At 35.8% G+C, this 13626-nt stretch overlaps 2 protein-coding genes and 1 pseudogene across 4 annotated transcripts; 2 read left to right on the top strand and 1 right to left on the bottom strand.

Moving 5' to 3' along the window:
- On the bottom strand, nucleotides 40-3906 carry LOC104790617 (probable glycosyltransferase At3g42180). 3 transcript variants are annotated; one of them, XM_010516399.1, is made up of 4 exons: nucleotides 3660-3906; nucleotides 3071-3222; nucleotides 918-1293; nucleotides 40-707 (listed from the first exon to the last, which is right to left on the bottom strand). In XM_010516399.1, exons 1-4 carry the CDS (start codon nucleotides 3876-3878, stop codon nucleotides 45-47), a joined length of 1410 nt encoding a protein of 469 aa, XP_010514701.1. In that variant the 5' UTR covers nucleotides 3879-3906; the 3' UTR covers nucleotides 40-44. The 3 variants fall into 3 exon arrangements, with proteins under 3 accessions (XP_010514701.1, XP_019102236.1, XP_019102237.1); XM_019246691.1 differs by having other exon boundaries at nucleotides 617-707; nucleotides 866-1293; XM_019246692.1 differs by lacking the exons at nucleotides 40-707; nucleotides 918-1293 and adding an exon at nucleotides 2715-2981.
- LOC104790615 lies at nucleotides 6603-8258 on the top strand (annotated as a pseudogene).
- LOC104790616 (ATPase 8, plasma membrane-type) lies at nucleotides 8722-12940 on the top strand. Its single transcript, XM_019246690.1, has 12 exons — nucleotides 8722-9013; nucleotides 9129-9485; nucleotides 9560-9874; nucleotides 9957-10403; nucleotides 10498-10620; nucleotides 10723-10827; nucleotides 10932-11241; nucleotides 11337-11851; nucleotides 11932-12105; nucleotides 12191-12373; nucleotides 12454-12623; nucleotides 12714-12940. Exons 1-12 carry the CDS (start codon nucleotides 8963-8965, stop codon nucleotides 12808-12810), a joined length of 2847 nt encoding a protein of 948 aa, XP_019102235.1. The 5' UTR covers nucleotides 8722-8962; the 3' UTR covers nucleotides 12811-12940.

The raw sequence follows: 13626 nt of genomic DNA, 5'->3' as shown, positions 1-13626 counted from the left end.
GTGAAGACTATTTTTTCTTGTAGCTAAAAGCATTAAATGTAGTATCAAGAAGACAATTTAATGTTAAGCCTCCTTAACCAAACGGAGTGAAGTATCATGTGGATCACATCAAACGGTTGAGCCGGGCGATTCACCACAAAATGCCTCCTAACTTTCATAACATTTTGATACATCCTTATATACTTATCATGTGGAATCTTTTGCAAAATCTTCTTAATGTCAGGGATTTTATTGACCGGAATATCTACCGAGAACTTGCTCCAATCAAGCACGTCACTGAAGGGAAGCGAGTAGTTGTCAGATATAACGACTGGGACGCACCCTGAATAAATGGCCTCGACCTCTCTAGGGCTAGCAACCTCGTAGCCACTAGGACAAAGACAAAACTTGCTATGACCAATCAAATCATGATAGTTTTGTCCTTTTGTGAGGCCGTCATACACTTGAGCGTCTTTATCCTTTCCTTTCCAGTGAGTGAACAATACTTCCCTAATGTATCCGTGAGCTCGTCCTGCGAAGAAAGCTAAGATCGTCCTGTTCTCAGGGTTTTGGCCCATGTACGGTGGCTTTAGCTTCCCTTTAGGAATGTTAATCTCCGGTATAGAGAAATCAATGCTTGGTCTGAAACCTTCCGTTGTGTTGGCGTTGCATAGTCCTCTGATGAAGTCCTTGAAAAACTCTGGCTTACTATTCGACACATCGGGAGCCTAATTAGTCACGTTATGTAGAAAATAATTAGTCCGCTGTTCGGTCTAACCAATCCAAACCCAAACAAAAAAAAACCCGACTTGTAACCTAATCCTTCAAATATTTTCTACATAACTAAAAACCATATCAAACCTAACAGAATGATATAAATCCATACCTAACACCAGATGATATCAGCAAATGAACTATATAAATTGCGTGTGAATTACCCAATCGTGGCAAGAGACCATGAAATGGTCAGCGCCATTGCTTTGGTTCCAAAAAGGGTGCTTGCGAGCCACGACATCTACATAGTCGTTAAAGATCCGGTAGAGGCGGGCTCGGTTGAAATCGGAAGGCGAGGCAATAGGCTTGTAGACGTACTGGACGATGTTGGCAACGGAGAAAGGCAAGAAGAAGGCATGAGCTTCCTCTGGCCGGGCAGCCCTAAACCGACCGCTTGGTCCTCCCATTATGTTTCCCAACTCGTCGATGAACTGTCCCTCAATTCCGTAGATATCGTTTACTGGTCCATCGTGAACCAGTGGCTGCTCTCCTTCTTTGTACGACCACACCTTAAATCTTTTCATCATTTCTATGTGACTCCTGATTTTTTTTTTTGTTCAACATTATCTTTCTATAGTTAGTAACCTAGCTAGTATCAATATTTAAACAATCAACCAAAAACAAGTACATAGTAATTCTATCAAAAAAGTTTTTCGAGGAAGATGTCTTAAGTTATCTATATGCATATTTAATTAATCAAATAGTATGAGCTGGTACCTCTTCGAAGCATTTTAGAAATTTTAATAATAAGTTTGAGATTTAATTACCCCAAAGTAAAGTATAGCCGGTTATTATGTCAATCAAAATGTCAATTTTTTTAATCAGTTGGCTGTAAATAAACAAGGAATTAAACTAAAGATGATATTTAGATTTTTTTTTTGTGAAGATAATATTTAGATATGTAATTAAGCAAATTGACTTTTTTTTGTTTATCAACCATTAGGTCATAACATGCTGGTTCATTAGCCTAATTCCTATATTCGTAGAGAGAGGAAACTCGATCCCTGGTATAAAATTGTCTTGTACATTAAAGACTTACTTTTGACCACTCCACTAAGGTCACACGTTAGTGCAGTAATTTAGTCTCTCACACTTTACTAAAAGTCACTTCAAATTAACTTCTTTAAAATAATCTTTTTGGAAAAGAGTTGAAAGTCTAATTAAGTTTGGCATATTGGCAGTAACTTAGTCCGTGAGAATTCCACAACATCACGTGAGACTGACATGCACTCAGTTTCTAAAAATCAGTGGAGAGTTTGGTCAAACTATGCCCTCAAGTTAGGCAATCTATTACGATAGGGTTGACTTTTAATTTTGGTTCATGCATAGATAATGTTATGATAAAAGTAAATAGATTGACAAAACATACTGGGAGATTTTCAAAAATACTCATTTTTCAATGTAAAATCACTAAATACTATTTTGAAAAAAAAAAAAAGTTAACATAACACCAACAAATAGGTTGGGAAGGTTTTTTTTTTTTTTTTTGGATAACTTTCCTGGGATCCGGAGAAATTATGTTAAATTTCAAATCTCCGTGGCCAATACTACTTGAACATAGATGGCGGAACTTTTTTTCGTTTTATGAGTGGATGAAAGCGACTTAATTTTTTAATATTTCAGTTAAATTTAAAAGTCATTTTTGAGATCCCTTTCAACGATTTTATGACATCAAAAACCTTAAAATTGTGGTATTATTAAAATTTTAGAAATTTGATGAAAACTTTGGAAAATAAACATAAAAATGGTCTTCTTTTACATATGAGATATAGTCTTTGAGATCATAAAATGATCAAATTGTTGCTCACTAAGTTTTTTAACTGTATTTTAAGCACTGGATACGATACATTGAATAAACCTTTTTTTAACGTAATATTTAATTACTCTATAGTTCTATTGTAGTTTCAAATTACAAAAAAAATAATAATCAAAACAAATAAAAATAAATATAGTTTTCAAGATTTAACAAGCATTAATTTTGTTTTTGTAAACTCATCGGTTTGATCGTTCAATACAATTTCAAAGGAGACAAAAACAAAAAAAGTTGTAACATATTACAACTTGTTTAATATTTTGGTTCCATGAACAAAAATACATTCTCGAATATATCGATTCATCAGTTTATATGATATATTTAATTTTCTCTGTAGTTATTTGCCAAATTATATGATCTTTCATCAGTTTATGTTCCGTTGATGGCAGTTTAGATACTCTTTTTTTTTCAATTTCTGAAATCGGTATATAAAATCAAACTTAGAATTAGAAAATAGAAATAATTATAAGAACAAATCAAATAGGGAGGCAAAGTAAACTCAACTGATGAAAGGCAAAGGAGTTTCTGTAGATCTGGCCTGTGGGGATATAAGTAACTTCTTCGTTGGATGTGTAATTCTTAGAAGCAACGGCTCTTCTAATTGCTGCCCTTGCTTTCCTCAACTCTTCTTCTCTTCTCTCAAGATTGCTCCTTCTCTGCCGACATTTCATTTAATTTTGTTATTATGTTATATAACTATATAATCGTAACTCTTACTTCATTTTTACTACTAAAATTAAAAGATATACGACCGGTTTTCTATGCAAAGAATATGCATGTACATGTCAAGTTGACCAAAAGAAAAGATTGTGAACGTTTCAAAAGTTGTAAGAATCATTACTATATACATATACATCGAGTACTAATATAGTATATGTACCATGCATGCGAATAATATAACACATGCATAGATCATGGTGATATGTTAGCAGATTGTCGAAATTCGTGTATAGGTTTGAGAAAAATTATTCATTATTCAATCTTTCATATGATTTTCACCATATAGCTTTCTACCTACGTAGATTTGAAAACATTAATAGTAATCAAAGAGCAAACCATAATACATATGCATGATCATGCTAGAGATACTTACCTTTATGGAAATCGGAGGAGAGTGTATTGAAGAAGAAGGTGAGGATTGTAATGCATTAGTGTGATCAAGAAGAGAAGATAGAGTAAGTGAAGAGAAGAACTGTGTACGATGAGAAGATTCATTACTAGAGGAAAAACAAAAGACTAGGAAGATAAGAATTAGAAGAAGCACCAATGTAAACCCTAACAAGCAAAATCTCTTGGGATAACTTTTTGACATATTTTTTTCCTTATATATGGTAAAAGGCTTCTCTGGATCGTTGTCTATTTTCATTTGGCTTCTTGAACCTTTTATATGCTACTTCAAGCAACTCATGTTTGACTTGGCGAGTTTTAAAATAACATTACTATGACATGCACCTAACCAATTAAGCGGCGTAAGAACTAAGAAGCCATCTTAGTCGACGTCATACGCTCCTTCGACACCAAATATTCTGTAATAAGGCCACCATTCGTCATCTGAGAGATTTCTGGAAAACACAACACCCAGATTTTTTATTTCAGAATGACCAATGTGGCCTTATTACCAAGACCTTTCAGAATCTATATAAATATCAACTAATTGATATCATAATTCATTTCGTGACAAAAAAAAAAATATCATAATTCACAACTTATCTCAACTTTCAATACGCAAACACACAATTTATTACATACCAAAAAAAAAATGTAACTGTACGGTTAAAATTAGTAGAATAGACAAATTCTTTTCCCTTTATATAAGCAGTCCAGCTTTTTTTAGAATTCAAAGAAAGAAGTTAACTCTTCCGGGATCAGTTTGTCCTTTGCATCTGATTTTAGTTGGTGTTTGGGTGTTTTCTCCAGTAATTTAACCAAATCCAAAAAAATCATAATTATGTTAGTTTAATAATATGAAACATGTTTTCTTTAAAACACACTTATATTATGTTAGTCAATCATATTACACATGTATAGTGAAATTAGATTATATTGTGTTTTTAAGAAAAAAATTATTTGATTTTATATCCACCGACACATTTTCTATATAATACCAAATTTTATGTTAAAATCATACCCCCAAAAAAACGTATAGTTAACTATGATTTTGCTACCCCCTTTTTTTTTTTTTGTTTCTGCTAGTTTGGACTCTACGATTTGTTAACTTTATCAACAAATATATATATCATCAATGCCACAATGTCCATGCTTGGAACAACGTAATTTTTGGGTAACTCTCACATGCTCCTTAACATGACTTAATGAGAATAATAATACTAATTTGACTAGTACATACTTTTTCTCTAGTCAACAGACTCGAAGAATACTACTAAATGTAGAATAGTTAAAATTACAAAACTCCAATCCCTAGACGTAAAGTTGAGTCGCTCGGATTAAGCAATCTCTTCTTACTGCGAAAATAGCCGCCAAAAGTTTTTTCACGTATTTGGATTTCGGTGTCCGTATTTTTTTTTCATTTATAAAACTTGAACAGTAGAGTAGTAAAATACTGCAATATATTTTTAGAGAACATCCGAACATAAGAGAAAACTAGACTTTTTAATACTTCTGTAACATCCGTACTATCACAAAAGACGAGACAACATGTAATACATTTAGTTTGGTTAAAAATGTATTTTTAAAAAAATTTATCAACGAACAAAGTTTAAACTACAACTCTTAAAATTTAGTAATTTGGGGAAAAGAGAATAGAAGGAGGTGAGTAAATAAGTTTACCGAGTGAGAAAATCAAACTCTGCCCACTACACATATAGTAATCACGTTCCAAATACAATCAACAACCATTACTTAGCATCAAAATGTCTATCAATCAAACTAACAAGCAAACATCTTATTTCTCCTCAATAAGTTTCATCTTATTTTATGCACTTTTGTGGCAACTACCACATTTAAACATTTTTGTTTTTTACATTAATTAAGAAGTTTTCCTTACCTTATATGCTTGGCCATTATCACTTTTTCTGGCTCACAAACCCCATTCCTGGAAGACCATGACCCATAGCTCGATTCTTCTTGTACATTACAGTCCAACATCTACAAGTATGCTTTCCTTTCTTCATTCTGTGTTCATAACAATTTTTGTAATATAGAATATACACTAAATCATAACATCAAATCGTATTACTAATGTGATTCACATATATCATATTACTAGCAACCTACTTTACCATGCATACAAATTCACACAAACACTTTTAATCAACAAACAATTTTCAGAGTCTAAATTCACACAAACACTTTCAATAATAATCGCACCTGAGACAAATTGTCAGTAGGAACCATTAGGGGGAGGTATTGGTTTAGGATTTAGAAAGAATTTTAATGACTTTATGTTGTTGCTGATTGTTAGAATCATAGAAAATTGAAAGTTAAAAATGAAGGATTCTAAGAGATTGTTTATGAAGTTTTTTAAAATCTTGATGATTTGTTTTTTTCTAATCTTGTAAAATCTTTCTATTTGATGAAAGAGTTTTCATGACTTTTGTTATGAAGGAAATTATATAAAATCCTAAACCAATAACATAAAATTTGAATTTATTAACAATCCAAGATTCTTTTGTTTTACTTGAATAATATAAAACTTTTAATGACTTTATAAAACTCTTAATCCAATAACACTAAATTTATCAAGATTTTAGATAACTTTTTACAAATCCACAACCAATAACACCAAATTTTTAAAGAGTTTTTAAAAGTCTTGATTGAATAACAACATATTTTACCTAACTTTTAAAGTCATTAGTCTGTATTACAAATACTTCCCAAATGAATATTTACATTCGTAGCGAAAAAAAAAAAAAAAATTGTAAATACTTGTAAACCGGAACAGATAGTCTCAAAAGCCCAATAAAAACCTCCAAACAAACAAAGGAATTTTCTCTAGGCCTGCAGATACTCTTCATCCATAGGCCTAACTAGATTCTCAAGCCCAATTATATATTTCCTCGTCAGAGATCATCGACTCGATCCCTCCTCCTCCGCACCGGCAATGCTTGCGACGGGGATCACTCTAGCTCTACCTTATCCTCTCTCTTTCAAAACCCAAAATCTCAAGCCCTTATCTCTTTATACTGATTCGTCTCCTCACTCAACCGCTCGTAAGGTACTTGCTCCAATTTGTTAATCTAAATTTGCATTGCTTCACTCTATACATATCGTGATTTTTTTTTTTTTTTATTGGTGTCTACAGTTGATTAAGGAATCGAAGTTATCAAGAGTTTTTAGTCGAAAGATACAAATCGTAGACTATGCTTCATTAGTTCAAACCTTAAGACAGAGAAGATTGCCTGAAGTAGCTCATGAGATCTTTATCCAGACGAAATCAGATAACTTGTTGCCAAATTACAGAACCCTTTGTGCTCTAATGCTTTGTTTTGCCGAGAATGGGTTTGTTCTTGGAGCAAGTAAGATTTGGATGAGATGTTAAATAGCTCTTTCGAGCCTGATCTATTTCTCATCTCAAAGCTTATCTCTGCTTATGTGAAGGTTGGTTGTTTTGATGAAGTTGCCAAAATCACCAAGGATGTAGATGCAAGGTACCCTAAGCTGCTTCCGGTTGTGTATTCACTTGCTATATCCTGTTTCGGAGAGAATGGCCAGTTTCAATTGATGGAAAGGATTATAGAGGAATTAGATGCAAAGGGAATGCCGTTAGATTCTGCCACTGCTAGTGCGGTTGTCAGATACTATGCCAGTTATTTCGGTGCTTTAGATAAGATGGAGCAGGCTTATGGCCGGCTTAGGAAGTTTGGGATTGTGATGGAGGAAGAAGAGATGAGAGCTGTGTTGCTAGCATACTTAAAACAAAGGAAGTTTTATCGGCTCCGTGAGTTTTTGTCAGATGTTGGTCTCTGTAGAAGAGACTTGGGGAATCTGTTACGGAATTCTGTATTACTTTCATATGCAGCTGACTTTAAGATGAAAAGCTTGTAGAGAGAGTTTATTGGAATGCTTGATGCTGGTTTCACTCCTGACCTTACAACCTTTAACATTCGCGCCCTTGCGTTTTCTAGAATGGCTCTCTTCTGGGATCTACATCTCATTCTTGAACATATGAGACGTTTGAACATTGTTCCAGATCTTGTGACTTTCGGATGTGTGGTTGATGCATACATGGATAGGCGACTAGCAAGAAATTTGGAGTTTGTATACAACCGAATGAACTTGGACGATTCTCCTGCTGTCTTAACTGATCCCCTTGTATTTCAAGTACTCGGAAAAGGGGATTTCCATCTTAGCTCAGAAGCTGTTTTGGAGTTCAGTCCACGGGAAAACTGGACGTATAGAATGCTCATTGGAGTTTATCTCAAGAAAAAGTTGCGGAGAGATCAGATTTTCTGGAATTACTAGCTATACCTGCCACCTCTTTTCTGCAGAGACTGTCATGCTTTGCTCATTATCACTATCCGGATGGTTTGAAACTCATTGAGGCTTGTGAGTCTTCTTCTTTGCTCATTATCACATTCCTATTCCTACATAGGTGTATATATTACAAAGTACAGGCACATATTTACATTCTTGCATAATTTGCATTATACCAAGCATTTGGCTTCCCCTTTTTTTGCTCCTTCTTTGAATTGATGGATCATACCTACATTATATGTATTAATGGATTTCTATATCTTTTCTCTATTTCTTTTGGTAAATAAGATTTCGTGTAAAAATAAGATATAATGATTGTTGAAAAAGCTTCAGCATAGCAATCAATATCAATTAAAAACAGTTTCGAGGACAAGTATATTATTTTGGGTTGTGAATATGTTGATCATCTAGGACTACTAGATCACAATCCAAAGTATATCTATAGGCTGTTTACTACTTAAATTAACTTCAACTATTTTATTTTCTTCGACATATTGACTCCTCGAAAGTAAATTCGGGCAATTTACATTAAAATAGAAGCCTAAATTTGAGATGCACTATTTTTAGAAAGCTTAACTGAAATGTACGAATAAAGACAGAAGGAATGAAGCGAAAGATAAGGTGAGCCACTAAACCTGCTGAAAGAGAAGAAAAGGCTCCGAGAATAAAGATGGATCGCTGGTGAGGGTTTTAAATGTAACACAACAAGGGTTATTGTGAGTGTGTTCTTGTTTTGTATTTTTTTCTTTTCACTAGGTATCTTGTATAAGACGCTTCTTCTTCTCTCTCCCTCCCTCTTATGGTCTCCTCTTAAAAGTGTCTTGCATGACCTGTTAGGAGAGGGTATAAGAGCAAGGAGAGAAGGAAGAAGTCGATTCTTCCTTCGGATATATATAACTTCTTATATCCTTATTAATTATTTTTAGATCGACTTCGATCATATCTCTCTTTTAAGGAAGAAAAATGGCATCTGAGATCTCGTGGGACGAAATCAAGAAAGAAAATGTGGATCTTGTAAGAATATATATTTTACATATTTGTGGTTTTTTGGTATAAACCACAGTTTTGAACCAGCTAAATTGGTCTTGTGGAAATTCTAACATTAGAACTATTTTGGTGACAATTTTAGGAGCGGATCCCTGTTGAAGAAGTGTTTGAGCAACTAAAATGCTCAAAAGAAGGTTTGTCAAGCGATGAAGGAAAGAAGAGGCTTGAGATATTTGGGGCAAACAAGCTTGAAGAGAAATCAGAGAACAAGTTTTTGAAATTCTTGGGGTTCATGTGGAATCCTCTCTCATGGGTTATGGAGTCTGCTGCAATCATGGCCATTGTTTTAGCAAACGGAGGAGGAAAGCCACCGGATTGGCAAGATTTTATTGGTATTATGGTGTTGCTTATCATCAACTCCACCATCAGTTTCATCGAGGAAAATAATGCTGGCAATGCCGCTGCAGCTCTCATGGCCAATCTTGCCCCTAAGACTAAGGTAGGCAAATTTTTAGCAATACAACTGCACATTCTTTTTTTTTTTGTTATCTAGTGTATGATGTTTGATTGTAGGTGTTGAGAGATGGAAAATGGGGGGAGCAAGAAGCTGCAATCTTGGTTCCGGGTGATCTGATAAGCATCAAATTGGGTGACATTGTTCCTGCTGATGCTCGTCTTCTCCAGGGAGATCCTCTCAAAATTGACCAATCGGCTCTTACCGGTGAATCCCTTCCAGTCACCAAACACCCTGGAGATGAAGTATTCTCAGGATCAACCTGCAAGCAAGGTGAGATTGAGGCTGTTGTGATTGCTACAGGTGTCCACACCTTCTTTGGCAAGGCTGCTCATCTTGTTGACAGCACCAACAATGTTGGCCATTTCCAACAGGTACTTGAAAAATGAACAACTTTTTTGGATACTGTAACAATTGTTCTGTCTGTCTAGGCTCTTACAGTTGGTTTTTGTTCAGGTTTTGACTTCAATTGGTAACTTCTGTATATGCTCAATTGGATTGGGGATGTTGATTGAGATATTGATTATGTACCCTATCCAACACCGCACATACAGAGACGGCATTGATAATCTATTGGTACTTTTGATCGGAGGAATCCCGATTGCCATGCCAACAGTTTTGTCTGTAACAATGGCTATTGGGTCACATAGACTCTCTCAACAAGGTGCCATCACCAAGAGGATGACTGCAATTGAAGAAATGGCTGGAATGGATGTTCTCTGCAGTGATAAAACTGGAACTCTAACCCTTAACAAGCTCTCCGTCGACAAGTCCTTGATTGAAGTGTTCCCAACGAACATGGATACTGATTCAGTTGTATTGATGGCTGCAAGAGCCTCCAGGATTGAAAACCAAGATGCCATTGACGCTTCCATCGTCGGAATGTTGGGTGATCCAAAAGAGGTACATACTTTTTTTTGTGAAATTTGGATTCATTTATAAGTTAATTACTCTTTTATATATCCTCATTATTATTATTTTTTGATGATATAAATAGGCGAGAGCAGGAATCACAGAGGTGCATTTCTTGCCCTTTAACCCTGTAGATAAACGTACAGCCATCACATACATCGATGAAAGCGGAGACTGGCATCGGAGCAGCAAAGGAGCTCCTGAGCAGGTAATGAAACTATGATGCTTGATTTTTATTTTTAATGTAACTTATAAGTATATCTTTTATCTGATACCATTAGCTTGTTTCTGTAACGTTATTTATTACTAGATCATTGAACTCTGCAATCTCCAAGGAGAGACTAAAAGAAAAGCACATGAAGTTATAGATGGTTTTGCAGAACGTGGGCTTCGTTCTCTTGGTGTTGCTCAACAGGTATATCATAGTTAGACTCATCACGTAATGGACAGAAATATCTTTGGTTCTATCTAAAAGAGTTGACGAAAATTCTTTTTGTTTTTTTTTTGATACAAATGCAGACTGTGCCTGAAAAGACTAAAGAAAGTGATGGTAGTCCTTGGGAGTTCGTTGGTTTGTTGCCACTCTTTGACCCGCCAAGACATGACAGTGCGGAAACTATTAGACGAGCCCTTGAGCTTGGTGTCAATGTAAAGATGATTACTGGTGACCAACTTGCCATTGGTATTGAGACTGGCCGTAGGCTTGGCATGGGAACCAACATGTACCCATCCACTTCACTCCTTAACAATTCAAAGGATGAATCATTAGTTGGCATCCCTGTCGATGAGCTCATTGAGAAAGCTGATGGATTCGCTGGAGTTTTCCCAGGTAATATATTGAAATAGTCAATGTTATAACTAGTTGTTGACCAATAATAATAATAATAATTCTTCAGTTACATTGTTCTAATTTGGTTTACACAGAGCACAAGTATGAAATCGTAAAGAAGCTACAAGAGAGGAAGCACATTTGTGGGATGACTGGAGATGGTGTAAACGATGCTCCGGCTTTGAAGAAAGCGGATATCGGAATCGCAGTGGCAGATGCTACTGATGCGGCGAGAAGTGCCTCAGACATTGTTCTAACGGAACCAGGACTAAGCGTGATAGTGAGTGCCGTACTGACAAGTCGCGCTATCTTCCAGAGGATGAAGAACTACACAATCTACGCTGTTTCTATCACTATCCGTATTGTTTTGGGATTCATGCTTGTTGCTTTGATCTGGAGATTTGATTTTGCACCTTTCATGGTCTTGATTATCGCAATCCTAAATGATGGAACCATCATGACCATCTCTAAGGACAGGGTTAAACCTTCCCCGGTGCCAGATTCTTGGAAGCTCAACGAGATTTTTGCCACTGGCGTTGTTCTAGGAACCTACATGGCTCTTACCACTGTGCTCTTTTTCTGGCTAGCTCATGATACTGACTTCTTCAGCGTAAGTAGTATTACAATATCACAATCAACAACATTATGTTTGGTATTATTAGACTTAGTTTTTTCAATATTAAATTTCAGAGAACATTTGGGGTGAGGTCCATTCAAGGCAATGAGGAAGAGCTTATGGCAGCTTTATACCTTCAAGTGAGCATTATTAGTCAAGCACTTATCTTTGTCACCAGATCAAGGAGTTGGTCATTCGTTGAGCGACCTGGGTTTTTGCTCATAATAGCCTTTATTATAGCACAATTGGTAAGTAGCTTCTCTTGGTTCCATATTGTTATCCATTTTAATCATTAGCGTCTGAGACATGTGTCGGTTTTATGCAACAAACAAGGTGGCTACATTGATCGCTGTGTACGCAAACTGGGGATTTGCAAGAATTATAGGTTGTGGGTGGGGATGGGCTGGAGTCATATGGGTATACAGTATCATTACTTACATTCCTCTTGACATCCTCAAGTTCATCATCCGTTACGCCCTCACTGGCAAGGCTTGGGATAACATGATCCAACAGAAAGTGAGCAAATTATTTTTCGGAAAATTTACCTCTAAATGCAATATTAGTTGTGAGCGTCATAGCTGTTTAATCTTTTGCAGACTGCTTTCACAACAAAGAAAGATTATGGAAAAGGAGAGAGGGAGGCTCAATGGGCACTAGCTCAACGTACACTCCATGGCCTACCACCCCCTGAAGCAATGTTCCATGACAACAACCACGAGCTCTCTGAAATAGCAGAGCAGGCTAAGAGGCGTGCCGAAGTTGCTAGGTAATAAACTTAATTATCATTGTCAAATTTCTTACAAAATATAATTGGACAGACCAACCAATCTAACAAGGTATCGTTTCTTGTTTGTAGGCTGAGAGAGCTTCACACTCTAAAGGGTCATGTTGAATCTGTAGTGAAGCTCAAGGGGCTTGACATTGATACCATTCAACAACACTACACTGTTTAATTATTTCTAAGATTACACCCTAATGACTAACAAAATAAGCTATTTATTCTCCTTATATTGTTTTTAAACTTACATGTAACGAAAAGAGAGCAACAAAATGAGATATAACATATTTTTCCGTTGGATGAAATTTAATAATACCTAGTTTATTTACAAAAGTTCTTTCTTTTCTTCCATTTCATCTTTTTTATTTTATTTCAACTACACTACATAGTTTATATTCTTTCTTTTCTTCCACAACAAAGCTCTGATTTTGAACTCAGATCCAGAAATGGATTTGTCTTTTAATTTCATTTATTTGCTTCAGATGAAGTTGATTCGACTGGTCTGTTTCTTTGGCAGTCGAATCCAATCTTTGGAGGTGGTTCAACGGAATTAGGATGGGTCCAAATCCCAGCTATCTTTCTGTTTAAGTGAATTTGATTCTCTCTAGCCTTTGGTTCAGCTTCGGTGTGAAGTCATCTCGACGGGAGAACAGAAAAGACTATCATCCACTATCTGAAGAAGATGTTATCGGGGCCATGTTACCTCGCCCAGCAGATGAAGAGTTCTTCCTCCCCGCACCTTTAAATAAGTTCTTCAACTGGAGCATATCAGCAGCTATAACCTTGTGTCTTCCCCTGGATTGGCTGAAGCACTTCTCAAGAGGTATTGGGTTGAGTTTCAATTGAACATTTAGCGGTATAGAAGGGGTTGGTTTCTTCTTCCTTTGGCTGGTGCTCTTCTTCATCTCGGTTCTACAATTTCCTTGCTAATCTGTTTGGCTGCAATTTACCCATTCACCTCAAGTGCATTTGTTTGTTGTCTGTTCTCTGA

The sequence above is a fragment of the Camelina sativa genome, chromosome 6 (genome assembly GCF_000633955.1).
Source record: "Camelina sativa cultivar DH55 chromosome 6, Cs, whole genome shotgun sequence".
In the NCBI taxonomy this organism is placed as follows: domain Eukaryota; kingdom Viridiplantae; phylum Streptophyta; class Magnoliopsida; order Brassicales; family Brassicaceae; genus Camelina; species Camelina sativa.
Note: the sequence above shows the minus strand (reverse complement) of the source record. Positions and strands in the feature narration are given on the sequence as shown.

Bases quoted from the DNA above. Each gene is read 5' to 3' on its own strand.
- LOC104790617 (XM_010516399.1), bottom strand. From the start codon at position 3,878: ATGTCAAAAAGTTATCCCAAGAGATTTTGCTTGTTAGGGTTTACATTG. The intron at 1,294-3,070 runs GTTGAGTTTACT...AAAAAAAATCAG, and splicing joins AACTCCTTTGCCTTTCATCA to GAGTCACATAGAAATGATGA. The intron at 708-917 runs GTAATTCACACG...GTGACTAATTAG, and splicing joins TGGTCTCTTGCCACGATTGG to GCTCCCGATGTGTCGAATAG.
- LOC104790616 (XM_019246690.1), top strand. From the start codon at position 8,963: ATGGCATCTGAGATCTCGTGGGACGAAATCAAGAAAGAAAATGTGGAT. The intron at 9,486-9,559 runs GTAGGCAAATTT...GTTTGATTGTAG, and splicing joins ATCTTGCCCCTAAGACTAAG to GTGTTGAGAGATGGAAAATG. The intron at 11,852-11,931 runs GTAAGTAGTATT...ATTAAATTTCAG, and splicing joins ATGATACTGACTTCTTCAGC to AGAACATTTGGGGTGAGGTC.